This window comes from Protomyctophum bolini (assembly GCF_963924005.1).
Source record: "Protomyctophum bolini genome assembly, chromosome: 16".
Taxonomy (NCBI): Eukaryota; Metazoa; Chordata; class Actinopteri; order Myctophiformes; family Myctophidae; genus Protomyctophum; species Protomyctophum bolini.
This window is the reverse complement of record NC_137877.1, coordinates 8,160,572-8,180,707: the sequence shown is the minus strand read 5'-3', so window position 1 is coordinate 8,180,707 and position 20,136 is coordinate 8,160,572. Positions and strand designations below refer to the sequence as shown.

The window sequence follows — 20,136 nt, the reverse complement described above, 5'->3', positions numbered from 1 at the left end:
CACAGTAACTCTGTGGGGTGTACACTGTACATAAAAACACATCACCGTCATGTGACATCCCGACATTGCCCCCAGCCATGATGCATCATGTGCTTTTTCCTTTTTTTTGGTGAAATGGATTATCGCCATAAAATGGAATGGCTCCCCATGGAACTGTTGTTTTTACAGCCAGAGCTGAACACATTCAATAAAAACAATACTACTGTTACCCAGAGGCCCTGCACTGCAATAAAGAACACTCTGCTCTGCCTTTATGACAATAGAACAAACACGGCTCAGAGGATACGTCTAAACTGGGTTATTTATGTTTTTACCATTTCATTTCTTTCTTTTTTCCAGACAGCAAATTAATTAAGACAATTCTCAGGTCACCATCAGAGCAATGCTAGTGTTATAGGCAAAATGTGCTTTCTCATACAAAATCACACCCGTGTGAACAGAGTGGTGCAACTCCCCTCTCTCTCTCCCCCCTCCTCTCTCTCTCTCTCTCATTAGCAGGCAACAGTGCAGCACTGTCTCTCTCGCCCCTACTGGTACTCATACTGGTGCTCATTAACCAACACATACATAGGTGAACAACACATAGGCGGACACGGACATTGCTGTTCCTTGGAGTGGTTGCACCACTCAAAAAAATGTGCTTCCTCATACTACATACTGTACAAACACCAGACTAGTTCCCCCACTCCTCCTCCTCCTCCTCACAGTACCTTGGTGATGGCCTGCTCCATTTGTGTCAGACTGAGCGAAGGGATCGTAGTCTTCAGGTAATCCACGATGGCCTCGAAACCATCGCACTCCACTATTTGCCGCTCGTGGCTGCTCAGGAGGCACAGGGCCACTTTGAAGATCACCTCGGTCCCCTGGACAAACAGGATATCTAAAAGGAAAATAAAATAATACAAAGGGACAGCAGTGAAAACACAGTACAAATACAAAACAAACGCAGTTTAAATTCTATAAAACCAGGAACACACACACATTCAGGCCTTTAATGAGCATACCAAAGATACGGGAGACGAAGCTGAGGGGGAACTGGGAGGAGAAGAGCGTGAGGAACCAGGGGGCGGCGTAGAGGCTGGGAGAGATCTCGTGCTCCTCCAGGTGTCTGTACAACTCCCGATGGTAGTCGTGCAACAGGCGCGAGAGCTGGTACATCTGAATCTGCAATGACACCACGTGCACAAACACGTCCACACACACACACACACACACACACACACACACACACACACACACACACACACACACACACACACACACACACACACACACAAGAAACAAGATTGTTATAGATTGTAGACCGAAAGTGGCACAGGTCAGCACACGCAGTCACTGCAACTGAGAAACTGGTACATCTGGATCGGCAACGAGGGCAAACGATAATAATGTAACTCATTTAGCCTTTTACCTGGCCAGGAAACAAAATGTAAGCTGTAACATAGTTTTGTCAGAGACTTGCTCAGACAGGCCGCAGCAGGGACAAAAGCATTTCACAGCTATTGTGCAAACGATTAAACACATGTTAATGCTGTTTACAATGAAAAGGGAAGCAGAAGTTAGCTCAAGTTTGAAAACACACCCTTTTTGTCAACACAATATAATGTCGGTTAAGACAAGAGTAATAATACACTTTACCGTAAACACGCTCGTACTGAATAATCACCAAGAGACAATGGAGAAACGTCCTATCTCTATGAACATAGGGTTGGTCTTTAAGTACCGCAAAAGGTAGCACGTTGCGAGAACTAGGCGGGCACTGGTTAGCTGGGAGAAACCTATGAACCTGATGAAGATTAAACATTACCATGCCTGCTGACGCTTCTAACCCTGTGAGGTCAGAGACTACATAGCTGAACCTAACAGAGCAAGCCGTGCTCTGTGGTTTGTACAAGGGGTGGACACACCCGTACACTACTAAGGGCAGGCTACTATTTGTTGTTGATAGCTAACTGAGTTCTTAATCCTTCACTCTTTAACAAAACATTTGAGTGTGATGTTCAGATTATACTTTTTTCCCCCTCCTTTAACTTCATCATCAACATAGTTTGGTTTAAAGTGCAAAACTTGCCTGAATTGGCTTCAGTTTGATGTGTATAGGCATGTTTTGCAACTACGATTCTAAATAGCTTGGAAGTTGAAATAGCTTCGACATAATTTTTATTTTTATAAAGTATATTTATTGGTTTTAACAAAATTAAGGACAATAAACATATACATTACACAACAAGAATAATAATAACAAACAAGAAAAGAAAAGAAAGAAAAGCGCCCCCCCCGACGCAACGCCCAGGTGACCCCCTCCATACAGAAAGGGCCCGACATTTTAAATAGCAAAATGTACTACTGCATTTTCAGGACGTTGGTTCATTTCAGTTACGCTTGTTCAATCCAGGCCAGAAGAATCACAGTGCGATCCATTCATCCATGTTACTGTACCTGTATGGAGACCATGTCGGGTCTGTACTGGCGTCTGAATCCCAGGTCGTACATCAGGAACTTGAGCATGTCGAAGGCGTGCTCCTCACTCATGTGGAGCAGCAGCACACCGGCCACAAAGCTGATGCCTTGGCAATAGCCCACCTGTAATGTAAGCAATACAAAACAATGATTAATCTATGAGTCAGTGATGTGGCTGGACCAACATGCTAAGAGTCAAGGGGCCTTATCTCGCACCACCCCTTTACCCCTTATCCCTAGACTTATTCGCTATTTTTTTACTAGCCGATCTACATCGACACGTTGTGAGCTTGTAGATTGCACCACCATAAGGGGCAAGATATAGCCCAGGGTCTATAATGGGCGATGGCCTAGTCGGTTAAGGAGCATAGTACCACCATAGGCTCTGAAGCAGCCTGACAGAAAGTCACAGGTTCGATTCCCAAGCTCAACGGCCTATGCTGTGTATCACTCCCTGTCTTTCTCTCCATGGTTACATCAATCTCAACAATACTAATAATCGAAATGAAGGAAGAAAATAAAAACTACATTACTGATAGATACTGTACAAGGTGATGTGAATCCCTAGACTCCTTCAAAACCGCTCTCAAAGAGCAGCTACGCGTGGCTGCAATTCGAAACTAGCCCCTATAAAAAAAACAAAGCCCCCTCCCCTTTCTCCCATACTGTACTTAACTGTACATGTTTTTCCCTTTTTTACTTTCTTTAACTGTATATGATGGGTGATTTCCTGTTTTTCAATTTTGTATACTTGTACGTCTTTAAATGTTCTGATGAATTGGGGACCAAGGTGGACCCTGATGTAAACATGTCTTAGTGCATTTCATGGTTTCGTACTCGTAGCAGTTTTTGTATTGACTTCAATCAATCAATCAATTCAATACAAGAAATAAGAGCATGGCCACCCCAAACAGCTCTGAACGCTGCATGGTCACTTACACACCACCAACCACTGGATGGCAGCAGAGAGGTCTTCAGACATCCCACCTCAACTCATGGATACCTTTGAATAATCAGAAAATGTCCCAGAAAACCCACAGTTCTATTCAGCATTTAGCAGTCCCACAACTTCCTCCAACAGTGTGTCCAGACTGTCCAATATTATGTAACCACATGGATTCGACCCTGGATCTATCTCTACCTCATGGGAAACTAAATATCTCCAGTTCATCCAAAGGAAAATAGACAGGGACGGGCTACAGACAGGTGAGTGACTATACCTCTGTGTCCAGCAGAGAGTAGGCTTTCAGGATGTTGTAGAGGGACAACTGCCCTGCTCCCAGCTGGGCAGAAAAATACTGGTGGGTGGGGAAGGTCCGTCCTGGGGGGGAGAAGAGAGAAGAGGGGGTCACTGTTTCACTGTTCATTGTGACCCTCAGAGGTACAGTAAGTAAGTAAGTACAGTAGCCTTGCCGAGCCATGAGGCCCATAGGGCGTGAGGCAGCTTGATGTACAAGTACACCCCCTGGACATGACGCTAGTATGTCGCAGGGACTTAACCCCAATCCAACCCTTGATGCTGAGTGTCAAGCAGGGAGGCACTGGATCCCATTTTTAGAGTCTTTGGTATGACCCGGCCGGGGATTGAACCCCAACCTCCCAGTCTCAGGGCGGACACTCTAACCACAAGGCCACTGAGCTGGTATCAGAGGTGCAGTGTAGTATGGCTCTTTTAGATGTTGTAGATGCTCTTTTCCATCAGTTGTAAAAAAAAAAAAAAAAAAAAAAGTTTCATATAATGAAATAAGTGTACCGGCCTACAGTATGTACCGGTATGTTTACGCGTTCCTACGTTGTTCATGAGTGGGCCTGTTCTAATTGGAATGTTACTCCTGTAAAGAAATAACTGCAATGGCAGGCGGAAAAAAAGTAAGGCAGGGTGAAACCAATCAATCAACAAGTCAGTTTCCAAGAACTCTGCTGTGGAAAAAACGTTATGTAATGGTGGTTTGCTGTGTGTGCACACCTACCTAGGTCCACCAGAATGGAGTGCTGCTGCGCACACAGCTGCTTCAGCAGGTCCTGGTAGGGGGTGTCCAGGGGGGCTTGCTGGCGCGGGGGCAGACGGTGGTGGCGCAGCAGCCGATGCTGGTGGGAGAGAAGCAGCCACACCTCCCCACGCCTGCTCTTAGGAACACCTGGAGACACACACACAGACGGGGAACAGGTGTGATGATGATGATCCTGGAAAGCATTTGCCACGTTGTATGACCCCAGCCAGCGCGCAAAGAAACATGCACACACATGTACAAAAACACGTGCGTTCGCTTCTTCTCTAGCTCCCATTAAGACGTGTGAATCCCTTGACTCCTTCAAAACCGCTCTCAAAGGTCACCTACGGAGGACGGCTGCAATTCGAAACTGGCCCCCGTAAAATCTGAATCCCCCCCACCGCCCCCCCTTTTCCCTCACTGTATATGTTTATTTTCCCTTTTTACCTCCATCATGATGAATTCCTGTTCTGTTCTTTGACTAAATTGAAGTGTCTATTTGTACGTCTCTAAATGAATTGAACATGGTGGACCCTGTTGTAAACAAGTGTAATGCTTAATTTGGTCGTCCACTCACAGTTAACAGTCTTTGTATTGATTTTGTGCTTGAAATGTACTGTAATTCTGCAAACTGTTAATAAATATTTCAAGTCAATCCCTCGCACGCACACGCACACGCGCACGCACACATGCACACACACACACACACACACACACACACACACACACACACACACACACAGGAGAAACAGCTCTCTCACCCTGGCAGATTGCGTTATACACCTCCTCCTTGTCCTGTGGGACCGTGGTTCTGCCAGGAGCGGTCAGTCTCCTTTCCCACAACGCCTGGACCTCTTTGGAGCACTGGCCCACTTCTTCATAGTCCAGCTTCATCTTACGGACGTGCAGCTCGTCTCGGCTCGCTGGTGCAAGGTCAGCAAAGTGGAGAAAGAAGAAGGGCGGGCAAAATATACATTTATTTTTTACATTTTCTGTGTTCATGTTGTAGTGGAACCCCCAGTAAGCACTTAATGAATATAATGTGGTGATATGTCTTATTATGTGTCAAAGTTATTAGTCTGGAGAACAGTTTCAGCTTGGCTACAATCAGCAGAGCAGTTCATTAATGGTTCAACGAGGAGGCGGGCCCAGTAAATCAACACGTACAGGAGGGTAACGGGAGATAAAAACGGTACAAAGGCACAAAATGCACTCTTGGTTGTGCGTTTGTGAAATGGAAAGGCGACTGATTAAAAGAGAGGTCAGACTGCAGAGCCAGGGATTCACCGTGGAGCTCTCACCCGGCAAGAAAAAAACCCGAAAAACAGTTCCCATGGTAACCCAGATGGACACAGAGCTACAAAGCCACATTCATCTCGCACACCATTTCAAGTTTTGACGTGGGAGGCTGGGGAGGTCGGTTTGGTTGTCAACATCGAGATAGAGGAGAGAGAGGTTCACAGGATGAGAAAGACACCGACAATAGAGTCTGATTGACCCTGAACATGCAAACACAAAGAGGTTGATATGAATAGGAGAATAATAAATAAACCTACAGAATTTCACCAACACCAATACATTAAATACATGCAAAACATCACCCTCGACCCCAAGGGAGTGTCTTTCACATCACTTACCTTCTGTTCAATTGGTAATAGCGCCATAGCACCAGCATTGGTATCATAGCAAGCAAACAAAAGGGAGAGTTGTGTTGGTGCTAAGTGGAAAACAAAACTGACATGACATGTTGTATAGTCTTTAACTGTGCGATTCTGGCCAACAGAGGGCGATATTTTCCCAAAGCCCTGTCTCGTTGCCTTTAGTCTATGGCCTTTATACATACATACATCGCTTTTACATTTCAAATGAAACGGAATCAGTTCTGTGCGCTTTGAAACCAACCGAACATGTTCATGCCAGCGTGCATCTACTTGTGTGTGCATGTGTACGTGTGCATGTGCACGTGTCCGTCCGATCCAAGCATTCCTAGTCTCTAAATATAGCCCCTCTCCAGAGTCCCGACGGGAGAAGGCAACATTTGACTCGTCCCAAAATAAACAGTGGGCTCAAATGACACTTTTTAACGTGGTGGCTATAGCACTGGGCTCTCTGTTGCCCTCTCTCCTCGGACAAGCAAAGCAGGCGGCACATAAGAATACAAGTACTTCTAGGGTTACAGTAGTGTTACAGTAGTGTGGTGAAGAAGAGTGACGGTGCAAATGTCGGTTCATCACGGTGGAGGGAGATTAAGAACGGTGGATGGTCGCTGGAGCATTTCCATTACAACCACTAACTGCTAAATGAAGGACAAGCACAACATTCAAGAATTCATAATAACAATGGCAGCCAGTGTGTGTGTGCTGTGCATGTTTTTCATTTAAAAGTGGCCCTGTGACATACATTATACATAATTCCTACTTCCTACAGTTTACATACATTTTACAGATATTTTATGTTATCATGAAAGGCCACTGAATGGTCTAATGCAACATATCATTCTATATTAGTCCTTTTTATGTGAGGGTCAGAGAAGACTTGTTAAAATAATATAAACTATGTTAAAACTGTTTAGTAGCCAAAAACGTCAAGACGTGGATGCCACGGGCGTCAAGAGGTTTTTTTTTTAAAATTATTCTTAAATTATTATATCTTTTTTTCATCCATATTTTGAAAATTACTCTAATCTGGTGTACAGGTGATGACATGCACATTACATGCATAATAGAATTACAAATTCTTTCTTTCTTTATAATGGGAGAATTGGCACTCAGAGCCTAAACTGGTGACCACCAGGTGGCGCTGAAAGAGTTTTAATATGATGGATATGAATGATGCACAACTAAATAACCGTTTATTCGAAAAATATTTATTTAAATTGGCAAACTATTTAGAGAAAGCCTGGGGGATGTACAGCCAGTAAGGGATATGTATGCCGTTTTGTTTTATGTTTTGTTGTATTTGTATTTATGTTGTATGCGATCAGTAATGCCGGTAAAGAAGTGTATACTTTGAACAATTGTAACTGTATGTAAAGGTGTCATATAATCCCATGAGGGGATGGCATGACACTTAAATAAAATCATTCATTCAATTCATTCATATTTGTGAGATTCATGTGAATAACGGATAACTAACTAAATAGATGGTCAATAAATCATGTGACCCGTCCCGTGCCCAACTTATACTGTAACTCACCCTCCAGCCTCTGGTTCTCTTTCTCCATGCGGAGCAGCAGGATCTGCTGGTGAATGGCAGTCTTCCACAGGGCCCGGTAGTCGGACCCGGTCCGTTTGGGCCTCTCCCCGGTCCTGTGGACTCCACCCGGGGGCTGGAGGAGGCTGCCCAGGGGGTCATGGATCTGGTCCAACGCACGAGGAGAGAGGGGCAGCAGCTCTCTGCCGTCACAGTGGTCTAGAACAACAACAACAATGTCCAAAGAATTACAATCTCTCCCTCAAAAGAATAATGCAGATGACTTGCATCTTTTAAAACAGGCCTGAAAATCCACCTTTCAGATGATAGGTTGATGAATTTTGTTGTAATTCTTCATGTCTATGTCTATGAATTGATTGCATAGGGCCTAAAAATGGAAACAAGTCCCTTTTGAACTGAGTGTTTGACTGTACTCTGTTGCTGTTTTTACATTACTATATAATAAAGGTTTTACCTTTGGATTTGGTATATCAAGATCTGTGGTTACACTGGAAATTGGCAGGGACTGATCGAATTGACATACTTCTGACATACTGTACCTTGACGATACTCACTCAATTATGATTTTGTTTTACGTAGGTCACTAATTCACTATTGTACTATACCAAATCATTTATTTTTTTGTGACAATTAATTGGACAGAATCTTTGAAAAGGTAAAATAAACATATATTTGGCAAAACTTTCTCAATGGACTTTGCGGATATCTGACACTCAGCTGGTATTCTTCTGCAGTACATTTTAGAGTGGTAGTATTCTAAGAAATACTATTATCAGTTAAAACTAAGTACATGTACAAAATGCTTAGCGGATTACGCTGATATCAGGACATACAGTATGGCTGAGATTTTCAAAAGAAGTCATCTTTCCGACAGCTTTTCTTTCCCCCTTGCGCTTTGTACCACATCTATATGCTTGTGGATAATTTAGTGCCTGTCCTTTGTGTATCGTGTTGTTGTGCCTTTGGGTAAATGTCAGTATAGTGATTGTGTTACAACAGGCCCCGTGCGTGTGTCTAGAGTCACACCTGGGTCCAGCATGGAGGCAGCGGGCTTGTTCATGGGCGAGGCGACCCTCAAGAAGATCTTCTGTCTCCAGGAGACCCTGCGTGGGGTCAGCGGAGGAAGCCCTCCACTCAAAGAGTCGTTGCTGCAGAACGACGACGTCCTCTTTCTGCCTTCTCCATTACTGGGAGACAAGAGAGCCCCAGTCACTGACCACCGACACCCAATGAAAGTGTCATCTTACACTAGACTCTTTTAGCACCATTTCAGAAGGCATACAGTCAGTCAGGGGTGGTGTACACATACACGCACATACATACACACACACACACACACACACACACACACACACACACACACACGCGCGCACACACACACTGTCTGTCTCTGTCTCTCTCTCCAATGTGACAGCATGGGGATTATACAACTATTATACAGGTGTATCATTCATCAACAACCGGAGTGTGAGAAACAGTGAAGAATTATAACACCATTGCTGACAAACATGCAAAAAGGCCCATGCATGAGGTCACAGCATTACTAAAGCACAGGCTAGTGCTGCAGCACACATTATTAGTATATCACACTAGAACAACAATCAGACAGACACATACTGTAAGCCATGTGCATGAATGTTCTGTTCATTTCCTGGAAAATAAGTGGCTTTTGTGGGGAAAAGCATTAATAAAGAGCAGCTGGCCCTCTGGTCATAAAGACACTTGAACTTCCAATTTAGCACGACAACTCATATATGTCCACGCGCGAGACGCAGGAGCTGTTGAGTGTCAAGTGTCAACACTGAAATGTCAAAAGACATAAAAAAGAGACTGCTGTGCTGCACAATGGTTTCTTAGAATGGTCGTCCTTTATCTGTAAGCCCCAACGATGCTTCTCGGTAAAAAATATTTTTTAATTAATTACTTAATTTATTTATTTTTTCCTTTTTTCACCTAAACATCATCATTGATGTTCATTGTTTAGTCTTGCAATGCCATTGTGTCATGATATTTGCATATAAATACCCCCCACCAGAGGCACACTGGTGGGGGGTTTACACAACTTCAAACTCTCTGGACAAGTTTTAATCAAAATTGACCTATGACCTTTAACCTTTAACCCTGATAAAAGTAACTAAAATGCATGTAAAACATATATTTTTGTGATCATTAGAATGTCTAGAACATGCGTTATGTATTACTGTGAAAGATATCCACCGAATGTAAATGATTAATTTATTGTTATTATTTTAATAATTATTATAAATGTGCATAACATTTTCATAAATCTTTATTTATTTATTTTTTACATAATTTCCTCTGCAAAGTCCTAGTAGTACAAAGTCGTAGTAAGGTTGAAATCTCTTTTTTGCAAGTAGAAATATATCCGTTTCTGCTTGTCCATCATGCACTTTTCAACACTGACGAGATGAAATGTAAGTCTTTAATCCCATTTTGGGGCGGGAACCCCTTTTGGTGTTTTAAACATTATGTTATAATTTAGCTATTGAAAAATAGCAGATCTACAAGCTCATAGCGCGCCACCGAGTGGTGCGCTACGAGCTTGTAGGTCTGCTATTTTTGAAAGATCGTAAAAATGTGGCGCAAATCTTTGAAAAGTTGCAAGGAATTCATTTCAAAAGCACCACTGTATGCGATGAGGCCACGTTAAGAAACGTAAAGCTTTTCAGGTTATGGTAACCTAACCTTGCCTTCTTAGACGTAACCAGGCTGAAGTGTCCTGAAATCTCTCCTCACCCCTTGTTGGGTGACATCAATAATGCAAAAGCTTTTGGGATTATTGGACTCTGTGAGAGGGAAAGCATCCCCGGGAATTGACACCCTACACTAGTCTGTAGAACTGACTGTCATTCATAATGGAAATGTTAACCTTTACTTTCCAACAACAGACAAGCTGTCATTTCTTCACAATGCTAGACTGTGTGGGGCACGTGTCAATGTACAAACACCGCCAGGAGACGGTGTATAACAAATTCAACGCTAATCCTTTGCCTGGTTTCCTTGTTCAAATGTTCACTGGATAATTACCACGGTTTAATGCCTAAGGGCACGGTCACACATTCGCATCAGAAGCAAGTTCAATTCCATGGGAGTGAAGGGGTGGAGGTTCCTGTTACAGTGTGTTGACCCGTATCACGTTCAATGTGTCTGAAGCTTGGAGTAAACATTGGTGAACTTTGACAGCTTGGCAGCTTCATGTACAAGTACAATATTTGACTCACTGTTGTCGTTTAGCGTCAGTGCAATTTGAAATGTATTTTTGAAATGCAATGTACTATTTTGTAATGTAATATAATGTATTCTGTAATGTTTTGATTTATTTCTGGACTCTTGGAAGATTAGCTGAAAGGCTAAAAATATAAATAATAAAATACACCCCCTGGACATAACGCTAGTATGTCACAGGGACACATGGCACTGGGTCCCATTTTTTTCTCTCTTGGTATGTCTTTGGTATGACCCGGCCGGGGATCGAACCCCGACAGTTGTAGCGAGACGTTGCTCGCAGAGCAAGCGGACTCAGTCTTAAGCATGCACATATAAATGTGTTGCTTTTTGAAATGCCATATTTATTTTCACCTACAAGCCAAACTGAGAGAGGTGCATTCAGCAACTTTTTCCACACATTTTTTTTTTCACATCGATTGATCTTCCCGACTTCATTCAACTCCGTCGGTAGTCTGAACAACAACAACGTTTAGTTTGTAGCCCTGCTTATTAAGTGACCACGTGCCCAAAAAGGTTGCACCGCCGCTGCTTTAAAAGGATTAGGGAACAGCTTCCGTTAAGAAAACAAGAAAAAGCACGTCAGAAAACAGTGGCGGACAGTGTTAATGATAGGTTGATATTGACATTTTGCCGTGGCTGCGAGAGAGAGGCGCATTCACATGCAAAGTAAACACAAGCACTTTAGCGTTGCAATGCAGCATCTCCTCCTGCTTCAGGGGGGAAAATAGGGAGCGGAAGTGCCCTGCTGACTGTAGAGAAAACAGCCGGTAGCTCTTTTCTGTTAAGAAAAGGAGGTCCGCAGATAGATAAGAATAGGTTCATAGACGTATAGGGACAAGAAGCTAGATGTTAAAAGGTTTGACCAGACAAAACAAATATGACTGCCACCATATATGGCTCTCATAACACAGCCTTTATGATCACATAAACCCGGCCCTCCCGCCCCAAACCCTCTGTCAATTCCCTGGCCGTTCCTTTTGGCGGTGGCGGGTATAGGGGTGGTGACTGTGCACCTCCCTCTCACCTCTTAAGGGTGTCTCCCTCAGTCAGGGAGCTAAGGGAGCCCAGGGAGCCCTGGTAAAAGCTTTTCAGGAAAGTGGGAGCGGAGAAGGAGGAGGGGAGGCTGAAGGCGGTGGAGGAGTCGCTCTCCGAGACACTGCGCGTTCTCGAGACGTTGGCCACTGGGCTGGTAGAGCCAAAAACACATGAAACGGCCACAAGTAAAAAAGGACAAACACGTTATATACAAAAGATAAAGGCTTCAGACTCCTACAGTAACTATGCAGCATCAAAGGGTGTCAGGAGGAAACCTGCGGTGCTATTGTTCAAAAAGGACCGTGAAGGCTGACGACGGGGAGATTTCTCAGAATAGATCACATTGTGTATAAATATTTAACCCATTTTGAGTGGGAACCCCTTTTGGTGGTTACATACATTATGTTATAATTTAGCTATTGAAAAATAGCATATCTACAAGCTCATAGCGCGCCACCGAATGGCGCGCTATGAACTTGTAGGTCTGCTATTTTTGAAAAATCGTTAAAATGTGCCTCAAATCTTTCCGATTTCTTTCTTTTTTTTGAATTTCGACGTCAGGCCTGAATGGGTTAAGACAAAACCGATTGAGGAGCGGGGAAATGTTAAATGTTAATGCTTTTAGGTAGGGGGGGGGTAAGTGTCTTCAAAACCAAACCGTAAGATATTTCATTATACATGTTAAATATCAGATTCTAAAGCAGCCAGAGATAAGAGTTGATCTGCTTCCCACCGGGTTCACATTAGGGAAACGAAGGTGACTCTGGGATCAGGAAGTGATGCTGTTGCTGTTAACCCATTCTGAACGGGTACCCATTTCGGTGTTAGCATTACGTTATGCTTTAGCTATTGAAAAATAGCAGATCTACAAGCTCATAGCGCGCCACCGAGTGGCGCGCTACGAGCTTGTAGGTCTGCTATTTTTGGAAAAATCGAAGAACGACTGACATTTTTTAGAATCTGATCTCAGGTCAGAATGGGTTAATCAGACCAGTGTGTGTCCAGTGGAAACCTCGTATATGAATCTGATCTCAGGTCAGAATGGGTTAATCAGACCAGTGTGTGTCCAGTGGAAACCTCGTATATGAATCTGACCTCAGATCAGAATGGGTTAATAATACTATACCTCTGCAGCAGTTCGGCGTTGACAGACTGCTGCCTGCGGAGCGGGGCTTGCCTGGCGGCCGGCTGGCCTTCGAAGGAGATGCGCTTCTTCACGGGGAGGTGGCTGAAGGTGTGGGCCCGCCGGCGGAACTGAGGGGCGTCCGGGTCGTCATCGGGGAAACCGGAGGGAGAGCCTGGAGGGGAGTGACCCGGGGACTCTTCGTCCTGCTGAGAGGGTGAGGATGAGGGTGATGAGGCTGATGTTAGAAGTGTGTTCATTATTGGTAGTGTACTTGGTTGAACAAAATGTATAATGGTCGCATTTACTATGAGAACCTGCATTTCCGCGTGTCACGTCACGCCTCCATATATGGTCACGCCTCGTGACATCACCTCTCGTGACACCATATATGGCCGTCTCCATATATGAAGATCACGACACTGACCTCATCTAAACCCTGGATAACCATACAGTACATGGAGAAGACTGGATCATCACCTAGATCTGCATACAGTATAATGGAGCCGGCCAGCAACTCTAACTCTGACCTCAAACCCTTAGGTCTCCATATATGGAGCTGACCTGTTCTGACATTCCACATGTTGATCACTTCCCCCACCCGTCCTTCCTGTTCTGACATTCCATTATGTTGATCTGACCTCATCAAACCCTGTACACTCAAGACACGCTCCATATATGGCCAGTGCAGAATTCATTCCATAATGTGGATCTGACCACCCCCGCCCCCATGCCAAAGCGCCAGCGCTCGCCCAGCAGTCTGCCGTCACCCAGGCGGATGTGTGCACGCGACCTCGCCCCTTTAAGGCGTCTTACTGTTCAGAAATTGCATAGCATTTTAATCAGACCAGTGTGTGTCCAGTGGAAACCTCGTATGAATCTGATCTCAGGTCAGAATGGGTTAAATAATATGTGCTCAAGAGCGTGAAAAAAAGGTTTCTAAGAAGTGCGACATTTGTATTGAGGTGCAGAACAGCCCTGTAGGTCTTCATCGCCCTACAGCCTCGCGAGCCAGTCTCTGGTTCAACCTGCCAATATTCCAACATACAGTATAACACATACACATGACACGTACTGTACCGTACGTACGGCATACATTCAAATACGGTGCACACTTTCAACCCACATCCTGCATAATAATAACTATAAAACAAAATCCCACTCAGATGTCATGCAAAATTCACATTAAAGTACGCTATAGGTCTGCACTCACCGGGCTGTAGCTCAGTGCCGTCTATAGAGCTAGACTCACAAAAACAGGTTCAACAACACACCACTTGTGCTACAGGCCTTTACTATCACAACCTCCTCACGCCTGCTCTCCCCACGGCTCCCACGTCTATTGTATTCTAATCGCGGAGAGTCCTGTGACTCACAGCGACACCACAGCGATTGGCGGGGAGGCCAGCTCCCAGCCAAAACCGTCCAATCTCCTCTCTTCACACTCTCCGGGACGCCGCCCCTCCTAGAGATGTGACACGGCACAGCAGCAATAATATTTACAACATTTCCTATATTGTGCAAGAAGAAGAAGAAGCAGCTGTGCCAAAGTTGATGGAATTTGTAAAAAAAACACCACACCATCTTAAAACATGACCCGCTAATTAGAATGCCTTATCTCAAACACAGTGTGTGTTGACTTTGTACCTGGCACTGCTGATCAGAGGAGACATTCCATCAAGCTGAACGCCTGGTTCCACTTACTCTAAAGGTGCGCTGGATACAATCATTCAAGCTTTAGAGTGCCTTTTCCGCTAAATGCTGTATTTGCATTCTGTATTGTATGAAATATGGGATAAGATAAAGACTTATGTTAACTTGTGTCAGGTCGTGTTTACAGGTTTTACACAAAGGAAGCAAGCATTAGCCATGGCTCAGCAGACACACAAGACTGGACATCCTGTCCCATGTTTCCTGCCTGCCTGCCCTGCAAGGAGATCTGCATCCTGAAACCAACCTACTGACTATTACTTACTCAGCTCCAACCACCACCAGCGTGCAAAAAAACACAATTCTGTGTATATTCAACCGGAGGTCACAGCCTGGGGATTAGACAACGGAGGTATGGAGCTGAATGGAATAATAACATTTATAAGAATAAGAATCATGTCTTGACGTTAACACAAACCAGAAAGTAAAAGATTCCTCCTCTGCATAGTTGGGGTCTGTTTTATGTCTGTGTGTTCAGTATAACCCATTTTAGGCGGGAACCCCCGTTAGCATTATGTTATGCTTTAGCTATTGAAAAATAGCAGATCTACAAGCTCATAGCGCACCGCCGAGTGGCACGCTACGAGAGGCGCGCTACGAGCTTGTAGGTCTGCTATTTTTTTTAAATCGAAGAACGACTGACATAGAAACATAGCTTTTTCAGAAAACCGTCAGTATGTAGAAGACATTTTTAGAATCTGATCTCAGGTCAGAATGGGATAATTCACAGAGTTCCAGCGTATCCTGTATCTGTAATAACCACCGGGGCCCTGGGGGAGACGCCATCACACACCGGCCTCACATTCTGCATGCCGGTGACATAACAGAGCCCACTGCCATCTAGCAAAAGCCCCAAATGGCTAACTTCGACAGCTCCACAAACACACTTGTTTGTCTTTAAACCATTTTGACCTGGGAACGATTCTATAAATGTCTTCTAAATCCTGACTGTTTTCTTGAAAAAGCTGTTTTTCTATGTCAGTCGTTCTCAAACACTTTCATGTCACTTTTCACGATTCTTCAAAAACAGCAGACCTACAAGCTCGTAGCGCGCCACTCGGTGGCGCGCTATGAGCTTGCAGATCTGCTATTTTTCAATAGCGAAAGCATAGCATAATGCTAACACCAAAAGGGGTTTCCGCCAAAAATGGGTTAAACAAGTTTACATACAGTATAAACTGTGGACTGACCCAACTGTGTGAGGGGAGCACGGCTGGTAGCCACAATCAAAGGTGTCTTTTTAAGTCTGTATAGCTCACGGCGGTTGTTGACTTTGCCCCAACATGCCCTTTGCCGAGGACAGGTGGGATGAAATACCTCCTGTCCTCATGGTCTGAAGTGAGAATTCCCAGAGGTTTCCTGAGGGAAGCTCTAGGAAGTCTCACAATTCCAGTCAAGGTCGCTTACTTTGGGCCCGGCGGGCACCTACAGGCTGCTAATCGACTCCCGATCTCGACAACCTTTGCTGCGTGTCACTCCCCATCTCTCTACCCCCGTTTCCAGTGAACTTACTGTAAACTATCAAATAAAAGGCAGAAAAAGCCCCAAAGATATCGTGGAAAAAAAGGACACTTACTTTGTCAAAGCTGCCCATGCTGCCCATGCTTCCCAAGCGGCCTCGCATTCGACTGGCGCCCTGGAGAAACATATTATGTAACATATTAAGCAAAATAAACGTCTAATGCAAGGTCATTTCCAAGAAGAATATAATGTTGATTTGCTGACAGTAAAATAGCATGTACATGTAATGTACAATATTTATTTTTGTGATAAGAAATGTTCCTTTATTGATTTCTGAGAAGCATGAACAAAATCAGACCCGTCTGAACTGAGTGGTGCTGTACTACTGTACTATAGTATACTGTACAAGCCCTCCTCCCTGTCCGTCCTCTATGTGTGTGTGTGTGTGTGTGTGTGTGTGTGTGTGTGTGTGTGTGTGTGTGTGTGTGTGTGTGTGTGTGACGTAAGACGTAATGGCTGCTAAAAACCCAGCTTCCCATCATGCACCTGTGCACAGTGTGAAGCTCAACAGTGCCACTTTGTCACCTGTTTGGTAGTACCTAAAAACAGACATGGTACCCTAAACATATACTGTGCATTGGCGTGGCTGCGCCACTCAAACAATGTACACTTATCAGAGTCCATAATTGGTAACAGAAGAACAACACAGGATGCGGGTGCTCAGCTTAACATCACTGCTTGCTAATGATATACTAGTAACAGAACGAACGCCAATCAACAGTGCGGGTATAGCTCATTATTAAACAATGGGTTAGAGTTCCATGCAATGGGGTTAGCCACACTCTGTCGCTCTCCAAACAATGGGGTCGAACTCACGACACTGAGTAATGAGGAGAACAGAGTATGCTCTTCCAGAGCCCGGCACGGCACCAATGCCTCGGGCTGAAGCGAGGTCAATAAGGGTCTAAGCTTACAGGCCCCCGTAATAGTGTTTACATTTCGAGAAGAGAAAAACACCAGCCTGCCTCTCCTGGTGCATTGTAGAGGAGAGTGTGATTTGACCGTCGCTTACCTCTGGTACTGGTTTGGTGACGACAGTACCATCTCTAGACTTGAAGTCTAAAAATATCAGAGAAATGTTTGTTGGGTCTCAGTGGAGGCTAAAGGGTCAGGAAAACAGCTAGGTCTTGTGGAGTGTAAGTAATAGTCTGCCTGGTTCTCTGCTTGAGAAATGATTCTCAACCGTGCATGTGAGGAGAGTTAATTTCCTTTTGGGAGAGAGGCGGAATTGCTATACAGTAACTGTGTCTAAATCTCTTCACTTACTCCCACACAATCCTCGGAGTCAGGTCAGAAAGCGAACCCTAATGAACTCCAGAACTGAATAGTGAAATGTATCTCAAAGTGAGTATTGTTATGTCGCATCGCGAAAGCTGCGAGTGATTAAAAACAGCATGAATGTACTAATGTTTTACAGACTAATGTTGTTTACACAGTCGAGACTCAGACACAAATAACAGATGGTAGCAGCGCTATTAGATTGCCTGGATCATTAGACTAAGATATCATTCTGCTGCCTCACTGGCGGCAGATATGGGTCAATCCCAAATCCCATGGATGACAGTGACACAGAAACGGGCAAATGGAGACAGAGGGCACAACAGACACAAACACATGGGAGGAGGACGGCTAAGTTCAATATGGAGCCCGGAGGGTTAAGGCTATATTTAGCTTAGCAGTTAGCGTATTATAAAATGTGTTGTTTTTGTGCAGTATACAGAAAGTTTGCCTTGTGAGACATGCAGAGAGATGGGTGGACAGAGGGAGAAAGAAAAGAAATGAATGAAATAAATAAAGTAGACACAACGTGACAATTAAAGTTCTCAACGGGACCAAAGATTATGGCCCGGCCCGACCCTACCCTAACTGGGTCGACCCTAAAAATTACCATAATGTTAAGCCCGACAAAAGCCCGACAAAAGCCCGACAGGAAAAAAAAGAGAGAAAAAAAAAGCAGCACTAAATTGCGGCGCCGTGTTTCAGTGTGAAAGTGAGAACGGAGATAAACGGATTTATCGAAATAAAGGATGTATGCAACTCACGTTATAGAATAGGCTATTAATGTTCCATAACTTCCATTTCCAATCATTCTAATGGATAATAATAATGATAATTTGGTTTTATTCATCGCAGCCAACTGGGTTAACGAGACTTGGTGCAACATGACGGAAACCTGACGCTTCTTCAGCTGTGATAATCCGATTGATTTTTATAAAATATTTAAGCATATATGGCAACTTGGCAAGTTAACTGGTGGTTAGTAGCTCGTTTGGTGGGCAAACCAGAGGGAAACCAGCGGTAGCAAGGCAAGCAAGCAAGTCTCACACCGTTCACTGTTCTCTCTACTGTACTGCCTGCGCGCAGTGCAGGACTGCGGGGCAGGCTACATGCTGCTCTGGCCTCGCACACACATGATCTGTTCTGTCTGTGTTTCATGGCGTTTCATGTGTGTACGAGGCCTCCGAGTCTGAAATGCCAGTGCGATGCGACCCCCGTCTCCAGTCCTCCTCCTGTCACAAGTGAATCGCCTAGCGCAGCCCTCTTCATAGTAAATACATACATGTATGTATTTTTATTATAATAACACAAGAAAAAAGAACAAAATCACAATTTTATTGTGATCTCAACCACACACACATTTTGTGACTTTTCTTTTGTGTTGACCGAATTTGTCCATAGATGAACACCACACATACTATTTAACAATAACAGTCAGCCACTGCCGCGGCTGCTAATAACAAAGTAAGAAAGAAAAAAAACGTAACTTTACCCGCGAAAAGATGTTCTCCAGAGAGTTGGTGAGGGAGTTGCGAGCTTTGTTCTTCAGGACATCCAGCTTGAAGCGTCCGCCTGTGGCCGTGCCATCTCCTCCCGTCGTGCTGTTCTGAGCATTCTGTCGCAGAACAGAGAATGTACAGAAACAAGCTGTCAGATCATGTACATGTAGTTCTGAAAATGTCTCCTGTGCAACAAATACCTCACTACATCAACTGCAGACTAGGTACAAAAAGTATGCGGGTGGTCCCTGTAGCTGTTTATTTTCTTTTATGTCAGACCAGCTCTAGAGTGATTTTTTTTCTTTAACCCATTTTGACCTGGGAGCGATTCTAAAAATGTCTTCTACATCCTGACAGTTTTCTGAAAAAGCTATGTTTCTATGTCAGTCGTTCTTCGATTTGTCTAAAATAGCAGACCTAAAAGCTTGTAGTGCGCCACTCGGTGGCGCGCTATGAGCTTGTAGATCTGCTATTTTTCAATAGCTAAAGCATGACATGATGCTAACACCAAAAGGGGTTTAGTCATAACAAATGAGTGGTTATCAATTATCATAGTACACAAGTGCAGCTGGCCATATATCACTAGATGGTGATGGAACAGAGGATATGTGTCAGGCTGCCACTGAGAATCTCAATGTCAGACAGAGAGAAGAAGAAGAAGAGAGGGATATTATCGCTGTTGGGCAAACCTTCTATATCTCCTGGTCTCCATATTTAATTTCTTGTATTTGCTAGTTTTTTTTTTTTTGCTAGTTTTGAGGGGTTTTTTTTGTGAAAGTGAAAGTCTGCAGTTCAGTTGGCCAAGTCATAGACCATGACACATGTGGACCAGTGCGGAAGTGCTGCCTACGTCCGAGCTCCGCGGCCGCGATATGTCACCGACCCATCCCCTGCGTTTTCAACCCAGCGCCATGGTGTCCCTTTCCGTGATGCGATAGCCTGAGAATATACATATTTAAGTAGGATCTAGAGGTGATCATGCCTTCGCTGTCGCAGCAACCCCATAATTGTTTCGATGTTTTGATTTTATATGCATAACTGTTACATAACTGCACTT

At 44.2% G+C, this 20,136-nt stretch overlaps 1 protein-coding gene across 2 annotated transcripts in view; it reads right to left on the bottom strand.

Moving 5' to 3' along the window:
* Nucleotides 1-20,136, bottom strand: part of tbc1d4 (TBC1 domain family, member 4) — a 47,036-nt gene that overhangs the window by 6,404 nt on the left and 20,496 nt on the right. The window contains exons 10-21 of one of the 2 annotated variants that reach the window (XM_080785315.1): nucleotides 19,073-19,195; nucleotides 16,358-16,417; nucleotides 13,075-13,280; nucleotides 11,938-12,099; nucleotides 8,691-8,851; nucleotides 7,647-7,862; nucleotides 5,213-5,374; nucleotides 4,431-4,598; nucleotides 3,681-3,781; nucleotides 2,440-2,583; nucleotides 1,005-1,164; nucleotides 711-880 (exon numbers count right to left, since the gene is read on the bottom strand). In XM_080785315.1, the coding sequence (XP_080641441.1) occupies nucleotides 711-880; nucleotides 1,005-1,164; nucleotides 2,440-2,583; nucleotides 3,681-3,781; nucleotides 4,431-4,598; nucleotides 5,213-5,374; nucleotides 7,647-7,862; nucleotides 8,691-8,851; nucleotides 11,938-12,099; nucleotides 13,075-13,280; nucleotides 16,358-16,417; nucleotides 19,073-19,195 (1,833 nt within the window). The remainder of the gene's footprint in view (nucleotides 1-710; nucleotides 881-1,004; nucleotides 1,165-2,439; nucleotides 2,584-3,680; nucleotides 3,782-4,430; nucleotides 4,599-5,212; nucleotides 5,375-7,646; nucleotides 7,863-8,690; nucleotides 8,852-11,937; nucleotides 12,100-13,074; nucleotides 13,281-16,357; nucleotides 16,418-19,072; nucleotides 19,196-20,136) is intronic. The other variant, XM_080785316.1, reaches the window with a different exon arrangement.